Source organism: Ranitomeya variabilis, chromosome 1 (assembly GCF_051348905.1).
Source record: "Ranitomeya variabilis isolate aRanVar5 chromosome 1, aRanVar5.hap1, whole genome shotgun sequence".
NCBI lineage: Eukaryota > Metazoa > Chordata > Amphibia > Anura > Dendrobatidae > Ranitomeya > Ranitomeya variabilis.
In genome coordinates this window covers 13,530,472-13,556,453 of record NC_135232.1, presented here as the reverse complement: position 1 = coordinate 13,556,453, position 25,982 = coordinate 13,530,472, and the positions used below count along the sequence as shown (strand labels likewise).

At 46.7% G+C, this 25,982-nt stretch overlaps 2 protein-coding genes across 2 annotated transcripts in view; both read left to right on the top strand.

Annotated features, from left to right (window-relative positions):
- The window catches only part of LOC143793392 (gastrula zinc finger protein XlCGF66.1-like), a 438,535-nt gene that overhangs the window by 174,733 nt on the left and 237,820 nt on the right, over positions 1-25,982 (top strand). The gene's annotated exons all lie outside the window — the stretch shown is intronic.
- The window catches only part of LOC143793521 (uncharacterized), a 45,855-nt gene that overhangs the window by 14,331 nt on the left and 5,542 nt on the right, over positions 1-25,982 (top strand). Inside the window, exons 7-10 of the mRNA XM_077280563.1 lie at positions 8,798-8,895; positions 8,974-9,052; positions 9,155-9,252; positions 9,375-9,492. Of these exons, the coding sequence (XP_077136678.1) occupies positions 8,798-8,895; positions 8,974-9,052; positions 9,155-9,252; positions 9,375-9,492 (393 nt within the window). The remainder of the gene's footprint in view (positions 1-8,797; positions 8,896-8,973; positions 9,053-9,154; positions 9,253-9,374; positions 9,493-25,982) is intronic.

Here is a 25,982-nt window from a genome sequence, read left to right as displayed (position 1 = left end):
TTTTAGCCCTCAGGCTATTCACAGAAATATAGAACATTAGCTGAGTCAATAGAAAATTACCATTTTTTTTTCCACTAAAATGTTGCTTTGCCCCGAAGTTTTCAATGTTCAAAATGGTGAATAGGAGAAAATGAACAGTGTAATTTCTTCTGAGAACACCAATACACCATATGTGACCCATAACTACTTTTGAGGCACAGTGCAAAGCTCAGAAAGGAAGATGCGCCATATTGGAGTTCAGATTTTACTGTTATGGGTTTGAGTGTGGCATGACCCACTGGAAGATCTCCTGAGGTGCCAGAACAGCAGAACCCCCCATTAGTGACCCCATTTCACAAACTACACCTCTCAATGAACTCATGTAGGGGTGCAGTGATCATATTGACACCACAGGTGTGTCACAGAATTTTATACCTTTGGGCAGTGAAGAAAATATAATTATTTTGGCCCCAGACTTTACATTTTCACAAGGTAAAATGGATAAAAATGGCACAAAAATGTGTCCCACAACTGTTGCTGAATGTGGAAATACCTCATATATGGTTGTACAGTACTTTTTAGCCATACGGTGAGATTCCGGAAGGCCATTTGGCTCCTGGAGTGCAGATTTTCCTAGAATAGTTTGTGAACTCCATATACAGAGCCCCTAAGTGCTAGAAAAGCAGAATTCCCCTCAAGTGACCCCATTTTGCAAATTACACCCCTTTGAGAATTTATGTACAGATGTAGTGTCTATTTTGACTCCATGGGTCTTTTCCAGAAACAGGCAGCAGTGGATGTTGTTGAGTGAAAATTGTAAACTGTCGTAGTAATGACTAATACGTTGTAGTGACCAGGACATTATGCCCAGCCCATGCACCCATAAATTAGGCAGGCTCTCATCGCAACAGAAATGCCAAACATGTGGGCGCTAAATGTGGTTTATGCACACTGGGGGCATTTGAATTTGGGAGTGCAGAATTTGCTGAATTTCTTTTTGGAGTCGAGAAGCCAAAGTGCTTTTGCAGAACCTTTGTACTATCAGTAACGTTGAAGCTCCCTTTATTTCCATTGAGAGATGACGGACCTGAGTGGATTTAGTAGAAGCTTTTGTTGGGCCCATTTTGGATCTCATTTATCCTGCACTCTTCGCTGAGCACTTACTTCGGGTTTCCATCTAAATCTCCGAGTGACGAAATTCAGGTGACACGACGGACAGGTCCATTCACTATAATGAGGCTGCAGAGTTACTGTGTCAAAAAAGACAGACACCGCCGGATCATAAGCCACACGGTGTCAACACTGCCTCTATCTGCCTCATTATATGGAATCTTCCTCTGGGGGTTCTGTCTGAATCGCATATTTCAGAGATTTGCACAGAAGCCCTGGCGTAAGCGCTCAGTGCAGAGTGCAGGATAAATGTGAGCCGAGCCTTACTGCGATGTTCTTATGTTTGGCTTCTGTCACACACTAAAATTCGCTTTTTATTGCAAAATAAAGTTTTTGCATCACCATGTTTTGAGAGCTATAATTTTTCCATATTTCGGCCCTCAGAGTCATGTGATGGCTTATTTTTTACAGGACGAGTTGACGTTGGCACATGACATTTTTTTTGTTCACTTTCTATTCCGATTTTTCGGAGGCAGAATGAACAAACACCAGCAACTCAGGAATTTTTTTTATGCCATTCACCGTGTGGTAAAATTGATAAGGCAGTTTTATTCTTCGGGTCAGTACGATTACAGCGATACCTCATTTATATATTTTTTTATTTTCTCCTACGCCTCATTGGGGGACACAGGACCATGGGTGTTATGCTGCTGCCACTAGGAGGACACTAAGTAGATAAAAAAGATTAACTCCTCCTCTGCAGTATACACCCCTTCACTGGCTACAATTTCAACCAGTTCTTGCTTAGTGTCTGTAGGAGGCACTTGGGTCTGTTTTCAGACCCCAACTTTCTTGTTTTTATTTTAATTTTTAATTTTATGTAAATTTTTATTTTTTATCTAACGGAGTGAAGGGGGTGACGGGTTCCTTTTTATAGGGTCCGCTCTCCCCCGAACCAGCAACAGGCGAGCACGGCGAGTATACCTCCCCGTCCCTCTCCTGCGACGTCTGGGGCACGAAAAGTTTGTACCGGGGCAATGGTTCCTCCTTGGTCCCGATTTCCCCCCCCCTTCCTCCCTGCAAGACGGCGAACACATAGAGCACTGCTCATGTACCTCTCCGGGGCATGACAGAGGAAGATGTGCCACAGCCCCAGGACAAACCCCTTTGGGGGACAGACGAAGATGCATCAGGGGCCTCTCCATCCCCCATCCAGGGTGCATGGATTGAGCGCGCACCCTCACAGTGACAGACTGCGACACTGTGAGTACATACCCCCCTGCCCCCCAATGTGCGAGTCCCCGGGGAGAGGCGCCGTCGGCCGGGGGTCAGCGGTGCTCGGCAGCGCTCCGTCGCGGCCGCCGCCGCGCATCGACGGCAGGGCCCAAAAATTCAGTCCCCGGCTTTTTCAGCTGGAGTAGGCCACAGTGGGCAGATCCCTCCCATGGCCGTAATCCCGCCCCCTATATCGGCGCTTCTCGTCTGGGACGAGAAGCGCCCTGCAGATCTCGGGGGCCATATTGTTCCCTCTCCCTGCAAGGAGTCCACGCGTCCACATCACTCCAGAGAACCGCCACGGCTAATTCCTCCCCAGGGACACAGGCACAGGACCGTGGGTAAGCTGCTTCAAGAAACTTAACCCCTTCCCTGCGTATACTGCCCGCTCTGTCTCCAAAGACACTATGTTTCAATCCAAGGAGACTAAAAGGGGTAACAAGAAGCACACAGTATTTTTCACTGTATGTGCCACTTGCAATGCGGCCCTGCCCCGAGCTCACACTAGTCCTTTGTGTGCGGATTGTGTCCCGGTCTCTGTGCAGCCGCCTCCCGCCGATACCGCCGCCGTTGCCGCCGACCCTGTGGAGCCTAGTCTCCCTGAGTGGGCAGCTTCTCTGACACGATCTATGGATTTACTAGTCAGGGCGGTTGATTACCTCCGGGGCCCCCCTTCAGGTCAGTCCACGGTGGATTCGGGCGACGGTACGGATCCGTCCACCAGCAGGGGGCATACTCTATCTCCTCCTTCTCGGGGTCCCAAAAAAGGGTCCATGTTCCATCCCCTGGCCACGGGCCAGTTGGTTTTTCAGCGTCGGCGACCTCCGCTTCCCGGTCCCCTTCTCCAGACAACCCGAACGATTCTGAATATGAGTCCGACGATTCCTACGTTCCGGATTTCTCCCCCTCTCAAGAGACACTCGACTCTCTCATAGAGGCGGATAACCAGACCCTGAAGGTGAACGAGGAATCCGTATCTACGCCCGAACACGTGGTGTCGTTCAAAAAGACTAAACGTGTCCAAAAGTTTTTTGTTACTCATCCTGAGTTCAAGGAAATTGTACAAAAATATAGGGATCGTCCCGATAAACGCTTCATGGGTCAAAAGCCCATAGAGGCCAAATATCCTTTTTCTCAGGACCTAATCAAGGACTGGCTGCAGTCCCCCTCAGTCGACCCTGCTGTGTCACATCTCGCTTCCAAAACCATCCTATCTCTGTCAGACGGCTCCTCTGTTAAGAACCCCTCTGACCGCCAGATTGATCTGCCTCGCTCCATCTTCGAGGCCACAGGAGCCTCCCTCTTCCCATCCTTTGCTGCCTCCTGGGTGGCTAAGGCTATGGTCGCTTGGGCCGAGTCGCTTTCCACGACCATGCAAGTTAGAGACTTACCTCCAGAAGCGGTCAACCTGGCTAACCAGATAGCCCAGGCTGGGGACTTCGTAGTCAATGCCCCAATAGACGCAGCCAATTGCGCAGCACAGGCAGCCGCAAATGCAATCTCCATTAGAAGAGCCCTGTGGCTCAGGGATTGGCGAGCAGATTCAGCCTCCAAGCGCTCTTTGACATCTCTGCCCTACTAGGCTGGTCGTTTGTTTGGAGAAAAGCTAGACCAAATGATCTCGGATGCCACCGGGGGAAAAAGTAAATTTCTTCCCCAACAAGAGCCTACCCGGCCGTTTCGGTATCAACAACAATCCCGATTTCGGCCTTTTCGTAACAATACCAACTGGTCTTCCACTCCCTCTACCTCCGCATCAGGGCAAGGCCCGCGTGGTGGCCGAGGCTCCCAGGTCTCTTACAGACCTAACCGTAATTGGAAACCCAGACCGAGACCACCCGGGTCTAAGGGATCCACATCCCATAGATCCTCCACGCAATGACTCCTTGCGGCTTCCGGGGGGCACCAACAGGGTAGGAGGGCGTTTACTTTTGTTCCGCCAGGCCTGACTCTCAGTCGTTTCCGACGAATGGGTCAGGGAACTGGTATCCACCGGATACAAAATAGAATTTTCTTCCCCCCTCCCGACGCGCTTCTTCCAGTCTTGCCCTCTAAAATCAAAGTCAACAGCTCTTCTTCAGGCCATACGGGCACTTCAAGGGGACGGAGTCATCATTCCAGTTCCCCTAGACCAAAGGTTCAAAGGGTTCTACTCGAACCTATTCGTGGTCCCAAAGAAGGACGGATCGCTCCGTCCGATCCTGGACTTAAAACTGCTAAACAAATTTGTAAAAATCCGTCACTTCAGGATGGAATCCCTCCGATCTGTGGTCGCGTCCATGGAAAAAGGAGAATTCCTGGCGTCCATAGACATCAAGGATGCTTACCTCCACATCCCAATTTTTCCTCCGCATCAACAGTTCCTCCTCTTCGCATGTCGCGGAGAGCACTTCCAATTTGTGGCCTTGCCTTTCGGTCTTGCCACCGCTCCCAGGGTCTTCACGAAGGTCATGGCAGCTGCCATGGCCATTCTTCATTCCAGGGGAGTGGTGGTACTTCCGTACCTGGATGACCTACTGATAAAAGGTCCTTCTTACCCAGCCTGCGTAGAGTCCGTCGCTCTCACGGTGGATACTCTTTCTCGCCTGGGTTGGAAGATAAACTTCGAGAAATCCTCTCCGATTCCGGCTCAGCGGATCTCTTTTCTTGGGATGACTCTGGTCATCCTCCTTCAAGACAAGGCCTTGGCCTTGCAGCAGGGAGCTCAGTCTTTCCCGTCCAGTCTACCACTCCATCTGATTCAGCATGCGCGTTCTCGGGCAGATGGTAGTTGCCATGGAAGCGGTTCCATTCGCGCAATTTCACCTCCATCCCCTCCAGCATGCGCTACTGTCGGCGTGGGACGGCAATCCGTCCTCCCTCGACCGCCGCTTTTTTCTGCCCCCACGGGTCAGAAAGACCCTCAGGTGGTGGACGTTGAAGTCCTCCCTAACCCAGGGAAGATCTTTTCTCCCTGTGCAGTGGCTGGTGGTGACCACCGATGCCAGCCTCATAGGCTGGGGGGCGGTTTTCAACCATCACACAGCTCAGGGGCGGTGGTCCGCTCGAGAGTCTCGCCTTCCCATCAATCTCCTGGAGATACGAGCTATCAGACTAGCATTGTTCCAGTTTCACCACCTTCTGGCGGGTCACCCAGTCAGAATTCAGTCCGACAACGCCACGGCCGTGGCGTACATCAACCGTCAAGGGGGAACCCGCAGCAAGACGGCTATGCTCGAAGTGTCCCACATCCTGCACTGGGCGGAATCCAATCATTCGCCCATCTCGGCGATCCACATTCCAGGGGTGGAGAATTGGGCGGCGGACTTTCTCAGCCGCCAGGGCCTCGCCTCGGGCGAGTGGTCCCTTCACCCGGAGGTTTTCCAGCAGATCTGTCTTCGCTGGGGGACCCCGGATGTGGATCTCATGGCATCCAGGTTGAACAACAAAGTTCCACAGTTCTTTGCTCGGTCACTCGACCCACGGGCCATCGGAGCAGACGCCTCCCGTACATTTTTCCCCCTCTTCCCCTGCTACCGAGGGTCATCCCAAAGATCAGGGCCGAGGGGGTACCAGTGATTCTCGTCGCACCGGACTGGCCGTGCCGGGCATGGTACGCGGAACTGGTTCAGCTGGTCGCCGACGCCCCCTGGCGTCTTCCAGATCACGTGGATCTTCTCTCACAGGGCCCGATTTACCACCAGAATTCAGGGGCCCTGTCTTTGATGGCCTGGCCGTTGAATCCTGGATTCTAGGCCAAGCGGGTTTCACTCCCAAGGTATCTTCCACCATGATCAGGGCTAGGAAACCTGTCTCCATGCACAGTTACCACCGTACCTGGCGGATTTTCTTCTCATGGTGCGACGCACAGGGGCGATCTCCTCTGGTATTTTCTATCCCTACCATACTGGAGTTTCTTCAGTCTGGACTAGAGTCGAGACTTGCCCCTAGCTCTCTAAAGGGTCAGGTTTCGGCATTGTCAGTCCTTTTCCAGCGAAAGATTGCCAATAGGTTGCCGGTGAAGACTTTTTTCCAGGGAGTCTCCCACGTGGCGCCTCCCTACAAAATGCCCTTGGATCCGTGGGTTCTTAATTTAGTTCTCGGAGCTCTCCAGGAGACTCCCTTCGAATCGCTACAGGACGTTTCCCTGACCTTCCTCTCCTGGAAGGTAGTTTTCCTAGTGGCCATTACGTCCATCAGACGGGTTTTGGAGTTGGCTGCCCTCTCCTGCCGCCCTCCGTTTCTAAATTTTCATCTGGACAAGGCAGTAGTGAGGACCTCTCCCGCTTTTCTGCCCAAGGTCGTTTCTTCTTTCCACCTCAATGAGGAGATTGTTCTGCCTTCGTTCTGTCCGGCACCAGTCCATCGCATTGAAAAGGCTCTGCACACTCTTGATGTGGTAAGGGCTCTTCGTCGGTACGTCTCGCGGACGGCTCCCTTCCGCATGTCGGATGTCCTGTTTGTACTTCCAGAGGGGCCAAAGAAGGGTTCTCCCGCTTCCAAAGCTACTCTAGCTAAATGGATTCGTTCGGCCATTGAAGAATCCTATCGTGCCAAAGGCGTTCCTATCCCAGCTGGGATCAAGGCCCATTCTACCCGGTCGGTGGGCGCCTCGTGGGCCGTTCGGCACCAGGCGTCAGCACTGCAGGTCTGCAAGGCTGCGACATGGTCCAGTTTGCACACTTTTACCAAGCATTACCACATTCATTCTCTCTCTTCTGCAGACGCCGCCCTTGGCAGGCGCATTCTGCAAGCGGCAGTTTCTTAGCCGTAAGCCAGTGGTACATGGAGTATTAGCATATTGCTCCCCACCCAGGGACTGCTTTTGTACGTCCCATGGTCCTGTGTCCCCCAATGAGGCGTAGGAGAAAAGGAGATTATTGTATACTCACCGTAAAATCTTTTTCTCCGAGCCAATCATTGGGGGACACAGCACCCACCTTGTTAGCCTGTTTGGCTTGTTGTTACTTCTTGGTTTTTTTGACATAGTTTGTCTTTTGTTCATGCTCCTACTGCTTTACTACCGAACTGGTTGAAAATGTAGCCAGTGAAGGGGTGTATACTGCAGAGGAGGAGTTAATCTTTTTTATCTACTTAGTGTCCTCCTAGTGGCAGCAGCATAACACCCATGGTCCTATGTCCCCCAATGATTGGCTCGGAGAAAAAGATTTTACGGTGAGTATACAAAAATCTCCTTTTTTGGCGCTTTCACACAAGAAAAACTATTTTATAGAAAAAATAATTATTTTTGCATCGCTTTATGCTGAGAGCTATAACTTTTTTATTTTTCTGCTGATGGAGCTTTATTGCGGCTTGTGTTTTTGCGGGGTTAACTATTGGGACAGTTTTATAGGTCAGTTCATTCTGGATGCAGAATTACCAAGTATGTGTACTTTATTTTTGTTTTTACATAAATATACCTATTTTATTTTATTTTTTTTCATTTTTTTTTTTTAAAATCTCGTGGCACTTTTATTACACAGATCGCTGGTATACTACGCTGACCAAACCGTCTTATTCCATGCCCCTGGTGCCGTCACTGGCAGACCCTGAGGTTGTCATGTCAACTTTGGGTTGCCATGACGACCATCAGAGATTTGCAATGATGTCATGGTGGTGCCGATCGGAGGGAAGAGGGATCTCCCTCCCTCTCCCAAACTCCTAAATTTTGCTATCAATATTAATCGAGGCGTCTAGGAGGGTGAACAGCCAGGGGGGGGGCAGTGCGGGCACCGCTCCTGACACTGATAGCCGACTCTCTGCTATCCCGTAAGCCGAGCTCCCAGCGGAGATTGCAAGGGTATAGCTCCTGTGCTGGCACAATTGCCAAGACATACCTATACTTTAAAAATAATGAAGGGGTTAAAGAAGAATAAAAACACAGAAACTCATCTATTAATAGAAGGACGGCAGGTTCTCTCCTCTTAGAGTGATCCCAGAGGATCCTATCCAGGAGGGAGGCCGTGTCCTCATGGTGATCTCATGAGTTCCCAAAAAACAATCACTGGTAAATGGTAACCGTCCTTCCCCCAATCTCCATAATGGTGAATTAGAAGAGAAGAAACCACTGGATAGAAATGTGAAGCTTTCTCGAGCTCCTCTGTGGTTCCATCCCTGGTGGAGAGGAAACTTGGAGAAGTTGTGTTTCTTAGTACGGCTCCTCCATCTGACTGACGAGGGTCTTCTCTGTCCCTCTCCTCAGGGTCTTCTCTGTCCCTCTCCTCAGGGTCCTCGTCCTCCGAGTGCAAAGCAGAGAGCATTTGGCTTTGTCCTCAATAATTATCACTTCATACTTGGGATTCAGAAACCGGGGACCTCAGTACCGGTGGTGAGGACCACAACAATGTAATTTAGTCCCTGATGCATAAACCTAGAATTACCGGTTCTGAGAGACGTGTCTCATATATAGACAGATACACTGCAGGTCATATATTCAGTCTGTGTGTCTCCACAGATGGATCCAGGAGGAGAAATCCACCAGAGAGATGTCCCCGTCCTCTGTATCCCCAGGACTGTCCGGAGGAGAATCACAACATCCCGGAGGATCATCAGGTAGATGACACTGAAGCCTCCACAACATCTGACTATGAAGTGATGGGACCTGAGCTCATCTTACATTTTTCTTTTTAGGGTGAAGATCTGGTTGATATTCAGGTTGAGGTTATACATGGAGCACAAGAGGCAATCGCAATATGGGCCGATCAGCAGGGTGAGGACGGGAGACTGTCATGTCTGTTCTGTGGTCATCTACTACTACTTCCTCTCATCATCACATGACACAATCTATTCCATCACTGTGTGTTTCCTACAGATGGAGTTGTGGAAATAAATCCACCAGAGAGATGTCCCCGTCCTCTGTATCCCCAGGACTGTCCGGAGGAGAATCACAACATCCCGGAGGATCATCAGGTAGACGGTGCTGAGCCCTGTACCGGATCTGTATGTGGGGGGACATTTCTGATCGAGGTCATAGGTGTCACAGATTTTAGTGGTTTCTTGTATTTTGCTGATTGTTACATCTGATATATCAGGAGGAAGATCCGACTAAGAATAAAGTGAAGGATGAGACAGAAGAAGAAGCGATGACGAGGGGGGATCAGCCGTGTGTGAGTGACGGGAAGGAGGAGATTCCGGGAGATGTTTTCACAGGTGTGTGATATTAACCGGCGCATGGTGATGATGATGATTGTTAGGTGTTGAGTTCCCGCCGCTGCACAGGGGGAATCTTGAACCATGTCCTCTGCGGTCTCCCATTTTCCCCAGCCTGCTCAGCAGAGACATGTAGAAAAGCCGCGGAGACACCATCACGTGTTTCTCAACGCAAGCAATGAATAGCCAGGTCTTTCACCGGGAAGGAACAACCACGGGAAGGGCAGCATCCAATGAAGGAAAACCACCTATACCAAAACATGGTATCCATCCACAGACAGCTGTTTCGGGGTATTTGCCCCTCATCAGTGTGGAGTAGGAAACTGGCTATTAGGAGCAGTGCCTGGTGAAAGGACTATAAACGTAAGGATGAATGACCTCGGGGAGATCAAAACATCCAACACCGCGGAGACTCCTGCCCAACACTGATGAGGGGCAAATACCCCGAAACAGCTGTCTGTGGATGGATACCATGTTTTGGTATAGGTGGTTTACCATCTCTGCACGGTGGATCCCGGGCTGCGAATGCACCTTATTGCTATCTTTATATTTATTTGGTGCGTTCTGCCAGCTAACGATGATGATGATGATGAGTATTATTATTATTATTATTATTTATATAGCACCATTGATTCCATGGTGCTGTACATGAGAAGGGGTTACATACAAATTACAGACATCACTTACAGTAAACAAACTAACAATGACAGACTGATACAGAGGGGCGAGGACCCTGCCCTTGCGGGCTTACATTCTACAGGATTATGGGGAAGGAGACAATAGGTTGAGGGTTGCAGGAGCTCCGGTGTTGGTGAGGCAGTATCTCCGGTAGTGATGAGGTTGGCACCCTAGTTGTAGACGTGAAGGCACCCCCGCTGAACGTCGGTAGCCCTAGGGACCCTAATGCACCCTGAACATCCTACGCACTATATTTTACACAAAAAAACACACACATAAAAAAACAATTAAAGGGAGTACCCAAGATATAAATATCTTGTAGTTATTGCAGACTGATACAGAGGTGCGAGGACCCTGCCCTTGCGGGCTTACATTCTACAGGATGGTGGGGATGGAGACAGTAGGTTGAGGGTTGCTGCAGCTCCGGTGTTGGTGAGGCGGTAGCTTCAGTAGTGGTAAGCAGGCAGCGGGGTCAGTGCAGGCTGTAGGCTTTCTGGAAGAGATGGGTTTTCAGGTTCCGTCTGAAGAATCCGAATGTGGTTGATAGTCAGACTTGTTGGGGCAAAGAATTCCTGAGGATGGGGGATATGACTGGTATGTAATAATGACGGCAGTGTGTGATATTGTGTGGAGTTTCCGGTGCAGTGAAGCTTTATCTTCTGTCCTCATCACAGCAGAAGCATCCGGTGATGGCGCGGCTGCTCCTGTAGAGTCCGGTGGTGCACCGATGTATAACGGGGCTGCCTTCACACCTCTTCTTAATGATTTAGGAAGCGCAGATTTGTTTTCCTTTACCTTTGTTAATATTTCTTCCATCCTTTCTGTCTGTATTTTTCTTCCACAAGGCCCGTGTTGCCATATAAATGACTCAGCTTGTGTTACAGGTTATGAATCTCCCCGTCCTATGGATCTCGGTGATGTAGCAGCCTCTGCCTGATGCTGACGAGTGACGACACATGTCACATGTAGAGTCGTCCTACCTGTCCCCTCTGTTTGCCACCCACTGTCTCCTACTCTGAGGCCAATGTTCTGGTCCCTCCGCAACCAGGCCGGCTGCACAGTGGCATGAAGAGCCCTGTGGTAAGTCAGGAAGTGCCATGCTATAGAGATGTGGGTCAGACATACGGCTGTCATCCCTCTGCAACTATGGAGGCCATCTTGGATGTAGGAGAACCAGAACACCAGTCTCAGTCGGAGGCAAGCAGAGGACACCAGGTAGGTGACAGTACATGACAAATGTTTAGTCCCTCCCCTGTGCCGGTGTGGAGAATTGCTTTATCATAAAAGGGATTACGCGCTTGTATCTACAAACAGATGTGATATATTCGGCCCCATAGCCCCCGAGCAGATAATATCCGGCCCTGTAGCTCCAACCCCGGCATATAACATGCGGTTCCTCTTCACATATGGGTTCACACAGGAACTGTTGAGTAAATAGAGCCTGGAGGGGCGTAATTAGGGGCTGATATGTGCAAAATAGGACAGATTTAAAAATGTGTTATAATATCAAAATTAAAAAAACGTGATTTTGGGAACATCCCTTTAAATGTATATTAGGTCCATAAAAAAAACTACTCATCTGATCAGTCCAAGCGAGTTACATTGGCCCGTGTGCCGTCTGTGTACAATCCGTTTTTTTTCTTTACTCAACAACTATTAACTCTTTACACGACCATTTACAGTTTCCTGCTCCAGAACGGTAATCGCTACCGAATACAAATGCGAATAAATCAGAAGAAAATAGTAAGAAAAAGATACAAAAAATACAAACTTAACCCCTCAGTGACTGAGCTAATTTCTCTATCGCTGCATTGGAGGACACAGGAGGTGATTTTTCTCCCGCAGGTCCACTCTCTCCAGTGTGTGTGCCGTAGTCCATCGGGAAAATTTTGAGACCCAGGAAAACATTGGGGTTCTCTGGTAAACTTATATATGTAGATATATTTTGTGGTAGATCATCTCACTCGGCTACACATAGAGGTAGACTCAGGAACACTGTCTCGTTAAATCTTCCACTGGTTTATTAAGAGTACTGCATAAACCAGTGCAAAATTAGGAAAACAAACACCGCCTTCCTGGCCTAACCGGAAAACAAAAACATAACGTGTCATAGTCTTAGTTGCAACGGGAATCCGTACATTTCAAGAACAAACTACACAAGGTTCAGCTTTCCTGATCATGAACATGTGGCTCCAGAGCTTTCTCTCCAGGCCCACCCCACACTGAATGCTGTAGAAGGCTGGGTATTTATCCTCAGGACCCTCCCACTCTACAGCTGTTCAATCAACCTAGCACTAAACATGGCTGATTAACCCCTCTCAGCACGTAGTGTGCTGCATCATTTTCCTAGGTTTATGTTACTGAAGCTAACAACCTCAGTGCTACATATCTCCCCTCCAGTACTTTGCCAGTGACTTTCACATATCCCACACATCTGCCCAAAGCCTGGGGTTTTGGCTAAACACGGAAGTCTAGACAAGGGCATCTACATTACCAAAGTGCTTCCAAGGCCTGTGTTCCACATGAAAGTTGAAGTCCTGTAGCCCTGAGTTTCTTCTCTTGGACCGCCATTTCTGCTTACAGAGACCATTTGGCCTTTAACGTCTTTGTGCCCTTAAGAAGATTGGTCAGGGGTGTGGCTATCTTGGTGAAATTCAGTATACACCGCTGATAGGTTCCCACCATTCCTAGAAATGCCTCTGGACCTGTTTCTTGGAGATCTTTTTAGGCCAATTTTGGATTACCTCCACCTTACTCACTTGCGGTTTTGCTTCACCTTTTACGACAATGTAGCACAAGTATTTTTCCTCTCTTTCTCCATGGCACACTTCTTTGGGTTTACGGTAACCTTTCCCCCCTTCCTCGGCACATCCAGCATGGCCTGGATCTTCTGCAGATGACTACTCCAATCGGGGATGACAATCACAATATCGTCAAGGTAAGCTGCGGCTTACTTTTTGTGAGGGGCTCTGATCCGGTCCATGACTCTCTGGAAGGTAGCTCGGGCTCCTGGCACCCCGAACGGCTTTCTGGTATACTGGAAGCAACCGTCAGGTGTAGAAGAGGCCGTCATCTCCTTTGCACTTTGAGTTAGGTCTAGAGTGGTGATGTATCTCACTGACCCTAGCTTCTCTACAAGTTCATAGACATTGGGCATCGGATACGCTTCAAATTTAGCCAGCTCATTTAGTTTCCTGTAGTTGCTGCAGAAATTCCCTTCTCCACCATGAGACAAGATAAGATTGGGTCCCTCGCTGGGTGGACAGTCCACACTGCAAGCTGGATATGCGTAGAATGAACACCAGCGTCCTATGCTACCGTCCATTTGCTCGGTGGTCAGACGACAATCTGCAGCTATATAACCTGGGCCATGACATCTCCAGCAAATTACATCCCCTGATTAGGCCCTCGGCATGACATTGACTACCCCCTTGGACTTTGGGCTCCCCACCCTCTTTTTAACTTCCACCCCCCAGTAGGGAGTGGGTTGACTCCTCAAGTACCTTTTGACCCTTGATACCTTTCGACCACTGCGACCAAGTCATAAGGGTTCTGGGGATCTTCCTGGGCAACCCAAGTGTGCAACGAGCTCTGAAGGGAGTACACGAACCAGTCCATTAAAACTCGCTCCACCATCTGCTTTGGTGTAGAGGACTGTGGCTGTAACCACTTTTGGACGAGGTGCAGCAGATCAAACATTTGGGAGCGAGGAGATTTGTCACGGTGATACACCCAGCAGTGGACCAGTTGTGCCCTGACAGACATTGTAACCCCCAAGTGCCCGAAAATTTTTGTTTTCAATTTTGCATATTTGTGTCCTGTAAACCAAAATCATAATAGGCTTTTTGTGGCTCCCCCAGTAAGTATGGCTTCAGGACTTCCACCCACTACTCTGGTGGGAGTTTCTCCCTATCTGTGACCCTTTCAAAAACTGTTAAAAAGGCCTCTCTGTCATCACGTGGTGTCATTTTCTGCAAGGCTATCCTCTCCACCTTCTGGACAGAAAAATCATCAGCTGACATTGGGGTCGATGCTTCCGCTGTGCCATGCATTACCTCTGAGTAACTCAATCTGCAGTTGCTGGAGTTGTTGGATCAGCTGCTTACTTGTCTCCTGTTGTGCCAGCTGGTGCTGCTGCTCCCGGTGCTGCTGGAGCTGCTGTTGGTGCTGCTGCTGGCTTTGGATTACGTGCTTGATCAGCTCCTCCATTTTGTCTGACTGCTGTTCCATCCTTACAGCCGTCTTCACTCAGGACATGCAAGGACACTGTCTCTTTAAATTTTCCACTGATTTATTTAGAGTACTGCATAAACCAGGGCAACATTAGCAACACAAACACGGCCTTCTTGGCCTAACAGGAAAGCAAAAAATAACGTGTGTCACAGTCCTTGTTGCTACAGGAATCCGTACTCTTCAGAAGCAAACAACACAAGGTTCAGCTTTCCTGATCATGAACATGCGGCTCCAGAGCTTTCTCTCCAGGCGCACCCCACACTGAATGCTGTAGAATGCTGGGTATTTATCCTCTGGACCCTCCCACTCTACAGCTGTTCAATCAACCCAGCACTAAACATGGCCGATTAACCCCTCTCAGCACTTAGTGTGCTGGATCATTTTCCTAGGTTTATATTACTGAAGCCAACAAGCTCAGTGCTACATGTCTCCCCTCCAGTGACTTTGTCACACTATATATAATATTAGTAATGCTTGTTTTTATTCATTATTATTTCAGACATGTGGTTTCCTTCCCTTTCCTCATCTCTGGGTCATGCACAGCTCATTAGGGGCTTTTTTTTCTAGCCTTTTAGTCCAGCTGTGACTCCCTCACCACCCTGGTTCTTCCCGGCGGCCTGGTTTCTAAATTTAGTTCCCGGCTCAACTCTGGGCCTTCTCCTGGAACTAGGACACGCCCCCCATCATCCCGGCCAGTCAGTCGCTTGGTCTCTCCAGCACTTCCTGTCCACCTTTTTCATCCAATCACAGCACACCTTGCTCCCTCTATATCCGGGACAGCAGTGTGCTTTTTTTTTTCTGTCTCGCGGAAACTCATTCTGCTCTTTTCTGCATTCGGCGCCATCTTTCCTCTCCAGAATCAGATGCCGGCATTACTCTGCAGAGAGATGAGCTGCATCCAGGCCTACACCATTTTTATGCGCCAGCTCCCGGATGACTAGAAGCTCCATGCTCACCAGCAGTCTCCCTCTGGTCTGTAAGCCCCGGCTGCCCTGTCCTCAGGAGATATGGTAGAACAGGACATGCTTCAGGACAGAGTTTGTGGTGCTGTGCACAATATAGCTGGACGTCAGACACTGCTATTCAGTGTAATGCTGTCAGGTATCCTGACCTTGACCGCAGCACAGAAGTGCTCTTTCCTGTGCCCTTTTCTTCTGGGTTATATCCACAATCAGTCACAGGGTATTGAGAGCCGATTGCAGCAGTGGTACTAGTGTTCTGCCCCTATCCGGTGAGTCAGACACACCACCCGTCATGTACCTTATGGTCAATAGCAGTAGCTGTCTTCTTTACTTCCCCTCCAGAGGGGCTCTTGGCTAGCACGGTCCATCTCTGTACATGGCTCCGATACGCGCAGAAGATTCAGAGGAATTTCCAGTTACAGAAGGATGACACCCAGGCTTCTAGTAACCAGCGTGCGTTCCATCGTGTAATGCAGTTCTGGGAGACCTAAAAAAAAAAGCGCCAAATCCTTATTTAAAGGGGAACCGCCTTTTGACGATTCAGATGGAAGACACGTGAGACAATATTATTTCAAGTATGGACAGGGGTGAGCTGAGGTTCCAGTGCATCTAGTCAGCCCGGTATTTAAGGTCAAACCACTAGCCGGTCTGATACCCCTGCTCAAACCCTGGTACAAGTGAGGTTCTGGGAATTTGGGTCTCACACTGTTGTCTAAGGTATAATTCTTAGTACCTTCCCTTGTTCCTTTATAGGACAAGAAAGCCCCTAAAAGGTCCATGACGCCATCCACACCTAAAAAGAAAGGAAAGAGATGTGCCATGTGTAATACTAAACTGCCGGACACATATGGGAAACAGTAATTCCCTGAGTGTATTGTCAAGGTGGTTAAATATGAACGCCCCTCATTTATGACCGATATAAGGACCATAATTAGAGAGGAGGTTTAGAATTCCGTCACAGAGTTAGTCACCCCACAATCCACCCGGATGGCTCCCAGGCAAAAAAGACCACGATGGGAGATGAAATCCAGACCAGAAGGGGAGAAATTATCAGATTACACTGACCCTGAACAAGAGGAAAGGGAAGAATTTGTTACAGTACCCGCAGAGGAAAAGAAGTACCTTTTCTCTTGGGAAGATACTGACGCTCTATTATCAGCCGTCGGGAATACTATGAAGGTGGCGGATACCCACCAGCACACTCCTCAATGCAGGATGAAGTGTTTGGAGGTGTAAAGAACTGTATGAACAAAGTGTTCCCTGTCATTATGAATATTAAAGCCATGGTCCTAGAGGAGTGGGAAGATGTGGAAAGGAGACTGACAATTCCAGGAAGTTTGAGATCACGTCTACCTTTTGAGTCGGACAACATGCAATTTGGAAATTCCTAAGGTGGATATCCCTATAGCGAGGGTAGAGAAGAAAACTGCTATCCCCTTTTAAAACTCGTCATGACTAAAAGATCCTAAGGCCAGAAAGGCAGAGGGTCATCTCATGGGAGACATCTGCAGCTATAATTAAGGCTAATATAGCCTGTGCCTCTGTGGCAAGATCCATGAATATATGGATGGAAGAGTTGGAGTTTCATCTAAGGAAGAAGACACCTAGAGAGTAGATATTGGAATCTATGCCGTTACTCAAAATGGCGACAGCTTTTACGGCAAACACCTCAGCAGAATCCATTAGATTCGCAACAAGGAATGAGAAGCTAGCCCATACAGCTAGGCGAACAATATGGCTGAAAATGTGATCAGGGGGTTGTCACTCTAAAATTAAATTGTTCTCCATCCCCTTTTCTGGCCTTCAAATGTTTGGTCCTGTACTGGACAACATGTTGGAAAGGGTGTCGGATGAAAAGAAGGGGTTTCCAGAAGAGAAACCTAAAAAAGTTTCATCCTTTCGAAGGCCTTATTCCAGTCAGAAGCCGGAATACAAAGGTAAAGGGAAGACCGGTAGATGGAGCTACCCGAAGGGCAGTAAAGGAAGACGTGCCTTTTCCCGTTCAGCAAATAGTGCACATAAGCAAGGACCCAAGGAAAGTGGGGGGAAGACTCCACAACTTTATTCTGGCATGGACAGAGGTATCCAAGAACCCATGGATACTGCAAACAGCAGTAGGAGATAGCAGAGGGTTACAAGATACAATTCGTGCAGGTACCCAAGGAAGATTCCACCTGACAATTATCCAGTCTCCCCAGGTCACAACAAGGCTGCTGGCAGATGTAAAGAAGTTGGTGAATTCAGGATCAGCGGTTCTAGTGCCAGACTCAGAATGGGATCTCTGTTACTACTCGGGCCTGTTTTCAATAAAGAAATCGGTGGGAGACTATTGCAACATAATAAATCTGAAGTCATTAACCCCTTTCCGACATGCGCCGTACCTATACTGCTCGGCGGGAGGTGCGTTCCCGCAAAGAGAAGTATATTTACGGCAGCACGATCACGCAGCCTCACGCTGAGCGCCGCAGTTATCGTGTGCAGGTGTCAGCTATATGTGACAGTTGACACCCTGCAGCAACGCCCACGGTCAGTGCTAGCATCAGTTGTGGGCATTTTATCCCTCTGATGCCGCTGTCAGTAGTGACATCGACATAGAGGAGGATCGCACAGGGAGGGGGCTCCCTGCGCGCTTTTATCAGGACAACGCAGTGCTATCTCTTTGTCCTGATGGTCTCCATGGAGACCCCCGGACCCAAGATGGCTGCGGGGTCATACAGGGAAGGTGGTTTGTGGGCGCCTGCTCTCAGCAGGCACTGGCATGTCTCCTTCACCTGCCTGTAAGATCCTGATCTGATGCTCTGCAGTGCAGTGTCAGATCAGCGATCTGATATAATACAGTGATGTCCGATTATGGGACAATGTAAAAAAAAAAAAAATAATGTAAACATTTTTTTTTTAAATCCCTAAATAAAGAAAAAAACGAAATAACTATTTTCTAATAAACACAATTTATTTTTGGAAATAAAAAAACAAACAAACACATATTTGGTATAGTCACGTCCGTAACGACCCGCTCTATAAAACTGTCTCACCAGTTAACCTCCTTCAGTGAACATCGTAAAAAGAAATAAATAAAAAACGAGGCAAAAACAATGCTTTATCATCATACCACCGAACTGAAAAAAAAGTGCAATAAAACGCGATCAAAAAGACGGATGTAAATATAAATGATACCGCTGAAAACGTCATCTTGTCTCGCAAAAATCAAGCCACGATACAGCTCCATCAGCAGAAAAATAAAAAAGTTATAGCTCTCAGAATAAAGTAATGCAAAAATACATATTTTTTTCAATAAAATAGTTTTTATTATGTAAAAGCGCCAAAACATAACAAAAGACCCAAAGAATAGAACTGCCTTATCAATTTTACCACACACAGAACAGTATAAAAAACAAAAATGAATTCTTTAATTCCTGGTTTTTGTTCATTCTGTCTCCCAAAAATCAGAATAGAAAGTGATCAAAAAATGTCATGTGCCCAAAAATGGTACCAGCTGCCAAACATAAAAACCCGCTATAAATCTGTTATCGCTGTAATTTTTTTTATGGCCGAGATACGCAGAAAAGTTCCTGATCAGTGATCCGTATTCAACACGAGGATGCGATTTTTATTGTTTTTTCCTCCAAAAATTATCCGTATGGCATCCATATATACAGTGTATATATATATATATATATATATATATATATATATATATATATATATATATATATATATATATATATATATATATATACAGTTAGGTCCATATATATTTGGACAGAGACAACATTTTTCTAATTTTGGTTATAGACATTACCACAATGAATTTTAAACAAAACAATTCAGATGCAGTTGAAGTTCAGACTTTCAGCTTTCATTTGAGGGTATCCACAATAAAATTGGATGAAGGGTTTAGGAGTTTCAGCTCCTTAACATGTGCGACCCTGTTTTTAAAGGGACCAAAAGTAATTGGACAATTGACTCCAAGGCTATTTCATGAACAGGTGTGGGCAATCCCTTCGTTATGTCATTCTCAATTAAGCAGATAAAAGGCCTGGAGTTGATTTGAGGTGTGGTGCTTGCATTTGGAAGGTTTTGCTGTGAAGTAAACATGCGGTCAAAGGAGCTCTCCATGCAGGTGAAACAAGCCATCCTTAAGCTGCGAAAACAGAAAAAAACAAGCCGAGAAATTGCTACAATATTAGGAGTGGCAAAATCTACAGTTTGGTACATCCTGAGAAAGAAAGAAAGCACTGGTGAACTCATCAATGCAAAAAGACCTGGGCGCCCACGGAAGACAACAGTGGTGGATGATCGCAGAATAATCTCCATGGTGAAGAGAAACCCCTTCACAACAGCCAACCAAGTGACCAACACTCTCCAGGAGGTCGGCGTATCAATATCCAAATCTACCATAAAGAGAAGACTGCATGAAAGTAAATACAGAGGGTTCACTGCACGGTGCAGCCACTCATAAGCATCAAGAAGAAAAAGGCTAAAAAACATCTAAAAAAGCCAGCACAGTTCTGGAAGAACATTCTGTGGACAGATGAAACCAAGATCAACCTCTACCAGAATGATGGAAAGAGAAAAGTATGGCGAAGGCGTGGTACAGCTCATGATCCAAAGCCAACCACATCATCTGTAAACCCCGGCGGAGGCAGTGTGATGGCTTGGGCATGCATGGCTGCCAGTGGCACTGGGTCACTAGTGTTTATGGATGATGTGACATAGGACAGAAGCAGCCGAATGAATTCTGAGGTATTCAGAGACATACTATGTGCTCAGATCCAGCCAAATGCAGCCAAACTGATTGGTCGTCGTTTCATACTTCAGATGGACAATGACCCAAAACATGAAGCCAAAGCAACCCAGGAGTTAATTAAATCAAAGAAGTGGAATATTCTTGAATGGCCAAGTCAGTCACCTGATCTCAACCCAATTGAGCAGCATTTCACTTGTTAAAGACTAAACTTCAAACAGAAAGGCCACAAACAAACAGCAACTGAAAACCACCGCAGTGAAGGCCTGGCCGAGCATCAAAAAGGAGGAAACACAGCGTCTGGTGATGTCCATGAGTTCAAGACTTCAGGCAGCCATTGCCAACAAAGGGTTTTCAACCAAGTACTAGAAATGAACATTTTATTTAAAATTATTGAATCTGTCCAATTACTTTTGGTCCTTTTAAAAACAGGGTGGCACATGTTAAGGAGCTGAAACTCCTAAACCCTTCATCCGATTTTAATGTGGATACCCTCAAATGAAAGCTGAAAGTCTGAACTTCAACTGCATCTGAATTGTTTTGTTTAAAATTCATTGTGGTAATGTCTATAACCAAAACTAGAAAAATGTTGTCTCTGTCCAAATATATATGGACCTAACTGTATATATACAGTATGTATATCAGTATGTGTGTGTATATATATATAATTTCATACAGAGCTAGATAGCTTAAAAGCCGGTAATTCAATAGCCGGCTTTTGCCATCTCCTTATCAAACCCGACAGGATATGAGAGATGGTTTACTTACCCTTCATTACCCCATATCCCACCGCTACAGGGAGTGGGAAGAGAGTGGCCAAGTGCCAGAATAGACGCATCTTCCAGATGTGCCTTTTCTGGGGTGGCTGGGGGCAGATGTTTGTAGCCAGGGAGGGCCAATAACCATGGACCCTCTCTAGGCTATTAATATCTGCTCTCAGTCACTGGCTTTCCCACTCTGGCGGAGAAAATTGTGCGGGAGCCCACGCCAGTTTTTTCCGTGATTTAACCCTTTATTTTAACACCTGCAACTCCAAAATTTTGCACACAAACACCTGGAACATTATTAGTGTTGATATGTAAAAAAATAAGGGATATGAAATGGTTTACTGTATGTAACCATGTGTCATATCATGTCGGGTTTGATAAGGAGATAGCAAAAACCGGCAATTGAATTACCGGCTTTTCTGCTCTCTAGCCGGTGAGAAAATCTCGCCGTACGGATGCCATACGGATAATTTTTGGAGAAAAAAAAATTGCATCCTCCTGTTAAATACGGATCACTGTTCAGGAACTTTTCTGCCTATCTTGGCCGTAAAAAAAACGGACTGTATTTCCTTACGCTAGGTGTGACGTCGGCCTAAGGGTTCATCAGGGGATCCAGGGATGAGGGCTTCAGTGTTCCTTCTGGCCATAGTCAATGCTATATTTCCATGTGTCTCAATGCCATATATATGTGTGTGTGTGTGTGTGTGTGTGTGTGTGTGTGTGTGTGTGTGTGTGTGTGTGTGTGTGTGTGTATATCCTGCTATATAATTGTCTAAGGGATACTTCCGTCTGTCTGTCTCGGATATTCATTGGACGCGGCCTCTGTTTGTCATGGAATCCAAGTCGCTGATTGGTCGTGGCAAAACGCCCACGACCATTGCCACGACCAATCAGCGACGGCCACAGTCCGGCGGCAATATGACCGCTCTTTCTTACCCACAGTCAGTGCCCGCTCCATACTCAACTCCGGTCCTCCAGTTAGCCCTCACACAGGGTTAATGCCAGCGTTACCAGAGCGCGGTGTAACGCACTCCAGTTACGCAGCTATTAACCCTGTGTGACCATGTTTTTACTATTGATGCTGCGAATGCAGCATCAATAGTAAAACGATCTAATGTTACAAATAATAATAATAAAAAAAATCCCGTTATTCTCACCCTCCGACGTTGCGTCCTGTCCGCCGGCAGGTTCCGGTGCTAAGGATGCTATGGGAGAAGGACCTGCCATGACGTCACGGTCATGTGACCGCGACGTCATCACAGGTCATGCGCGCCTGCGCGAGAAGGACCTGCCATCATGTCACAGTCATGTGACGGCGACTTCATCACAGGTCTTGCGCGCCTGCGCCAGAAGGACCTGCCATGACGTCACGGTCATGTGACCGCAACATCATCACAGGTCCTGCACTCATAGTCATACCAACCCTGGGACCGGAAGCTGCCACGTGCACTGTACACAGGAGCCAGGACTAGGGTGAGTATATGTTTATTTTTTATTTTATGTCACTGGCCAATTTACTACATTACTGGGCAATATACTACGTTGCTGGACAATATACTACGTGACTGGGCAATATACTACGTGACTGGCCAATACACTACGTAGCTGGGCAATATACTACGTGACTGGGCAATATACTACGTAGCTGTGCAATATACTACGTGACTGGCCAATATACTACGTGACTGGCCAATATACTAGGTAGCTGTGCAATATACTACGTAGCTGGGCAATATACTACGTAGCTGGGCGATATAGTACGTGACTGGCCAATATACTACGTAGCTGGGCAATATACTACGTAGCTGTGCAATATACTACGTGACTGGCCAATATACTACGTGACTGGCCAATATACTAGGTAGCTGTGCAATATACTACGTAGCTGGGCAATATACTACGTAGCTGGGCGATATAGTACGTGACTGGCCAATATACTACGTAGCTGGGCAATATACTACGTAGCTGGGCGATATACTACTTAGCTGGGCAATATACTACGTAGCTGGGCGATATAGTACGTGACTGGCCAATATACTACGTAGCTGTGCAATATACTACGTGACTGGCCAATATACTACGTGACTGGCCAATATACTAGGTAGCTGTGCAATATACTACGTAGCTGGGCAATATACTACGTAGCTGGGCGATATAGTACGTGACTGGCCAATATACTACGTAGCTGGGCAATATACTACGTAGCTGGGCGATATACTACTTAGCTGGGCAATATACTACGTAGCTGGGCGATATAGTACGTGACTGGCCAATATACTACGTAGCTGTGCAATATACTACGTGACTGGCCAATATACTACGTGACTGGCCAATATACTACATAGCTGGGCGATATACTACTTAGCTGGGCAATATACTACGTAGCTGGGCGATATAGTACGTGACTGGCCAATATACTACGTAGCTGGGCAATATACTAGTTCTTCTATGAGTTACTCTCTGCGGTGTCTCTTGGGCTTCAGCTGGAATCTTTTTCTTTTTTCTTGGGTTAGTGCTAATTGTTTTTAAATTTTTTTTTCCTTTTTTGAAAATGTGATTATAATCAAATCTTATGATCCATGGCTTGTCCCATTCAGATTGGCAGGGTGATTTTTATTTTTGTTTTGTTGGAAATTGAGATCGAACAATAATGCAGATACATTTATTCTGGACACAAGAGACCTTCCTGTAATTTTGGGATAATTCCCTCTATTGTAAAGATGTAAGATGTGGCTTCAGAGGAGAATATTATCCATGGAAGGATTTGGGGTTGAGACCCATTTCTTTAGCGAGGCTTGTGTCCCCCCCATTCTTTGTGTGGTGAGTCCCCAGTAATGGGGGGTCTTCTCACCCTTATGGATTGTTCCCGGCCCCTCTAATATCTCATATTAACGGGAATCCTCTGTAAAACCTGTTCGAGAATGAGTCTCATATCTATGGTGCGATGTTTATACTTATAGTGACACAAGTATTGTTCAGTATCAAAGTGCTGCTATATTAACCCTCTATGTGCTGTATGTTTAGTTTATCTGTTTATATTTATAAAGATGTTGTAGCTGATCAGTCATTATATGAATATATTGTAGCGCTGAGGTTTCGTTCCTTTGTAACATGCTTGAAAATGATAGACTTACGACTATGGTGTATTATATTAACCCAAGATGAGAACTGAATGATAACCGTTCTATAACACCGCTGTACATTTAGTTTTCTGTATATATATATATATATATATATATATATATATTTATTTTTTTTTTTAAAAGCGCTGTGACTTAGTAGTACTGAGGTTTACTTGGATCTTTTTGCCTTTACCCAGGGAGTGGGACAAGTCATGGATGTGATTAACAAGGCTGTACACCTGTTCTATCATCACCAATTGATGTGTAGATGCAGATTTTTCATTGCCTTCTCTATGTATATTTATGCACTGCACTTTGTGATGAATAATTCCTGTATCACTGCCTGCACTGTATGCATGTTAATTATAGTGTAGATACATGCTCTTACAATGATGATTAATGCAAATGATTATAATCAGGTATAATCTTCATATACCCGGCACTTTCACATGTTTACTGCTTGAGAAAGGTTCCTGGTGGCACCGAAACGTCGCCTTCTGGGCTGATTAAATAGCTCCTCTTCACTATAAACAGTGTACTGCCTCCAATTTTTCGGGATTTTTATATTGAGGCTTGGTATTTGCCTGGTGGGCTCTGCAGCCGGACTCTTTCTTTGTGCTGCTCTATTTTTCTTATATATATAATATCAATATATATATATAGAAAAATAGAGCAGCACAAAGAAAGAGTCCGGGTGCAGAGCCCACCAGGCAAATATATATGTGTATATATACAGTGGGGCAAAAAAGTATTTAGTCAGTCAGCAATAGTGCAAGTTCCACCACTTAAAAAGATGAGAGGCGTCTGTAATTTACATCATAGGTAGACCTCAACTATGGGAGACAAACTGAGAAAAAAAAATCCAGAAAATCACATTGTCTGTTTTTTTATCATTTTATTTGCATATTATGGTGGAAAATAAGTATTTGGTCAGAAACAAACAATCCAGATTTCTGGCTCTCACAGACCTGTAACTTCTTCTTTAAGAGTCTCCTCTTTCCTCCACTCATTACCTGTAGTAATGGCTCCTGTTTAAACTTGTTATCAGTATAAAAAGACACCTGTGCACACCCTCAAACAGTCTGACTCCAAACTCCACTATGGTGAAGACCAAAGAGCTGTCAAAGGACACCAGAAACAAAATTGTAGCCCTGCACCAGGCTGGGAAGACTGAATCTGCAATAGCCAACCAGCTTGGAGTGAAGAAATCAACAGTGGGAGCAATAATTAGAAAATGGAAGACATACAAGACCACTGATAATCTCCTCGACCTGGGGCTCCACGCAAAATCCCACCCCGTGGGGTCAGAATGATCACAAGAACGGTGAGCAAAAATCCCAGAACCACGCGGGGGGGGGGGACCTAGTGAATGAACTGCAGAGAGCTGGGACCAATGTAACAAGGCCTACCATAAGTAACACACTACGCCACCATGGACTCAGATCCTGCAGTGCCAGACGTGTCCCACTGCTTAAGCCAGTACATGTCCGGGCCCGTCTGAAGCTTGCTAGAGAGCATTTGGATGATCCAGAGGAGTTTTGGGAGAATGTCCTATGGTCTGATGAAACCAAACTGGAACTGTTTGGTAGAAACACAACTTGTCGTGTTTGGAGGAAAAAGAATACTGAGTTGCATCCATCAAACACCATACCTACTGTAAAGCATGGTGGTGGAAACATCATGCTTTGGGGCTGTTTCTCTGCAAAGGGGCCAGGACGACTGATCCGGGTACATGAAAGAATGAATGGGGCCATGTATCGTGAGATTTTGAGTGCAAACCTCCTTCCATCAGCAAGGGCATTGAAGTTGAACCGTGGCTGGGTCTTTCAACATGACAATGATCCAAAGCACATCGCCAGGGCAACAAAGGAGTGGCTTCGTAAGAAGCATTTCAAGGTCCTGGAGTGGCCTAGCCAGTCTCCAGATCTCAACCCTATAGAAAACCTTTGGAGGGAGTTGAAAGTGCGTGTTGCCAAGCGAAAAG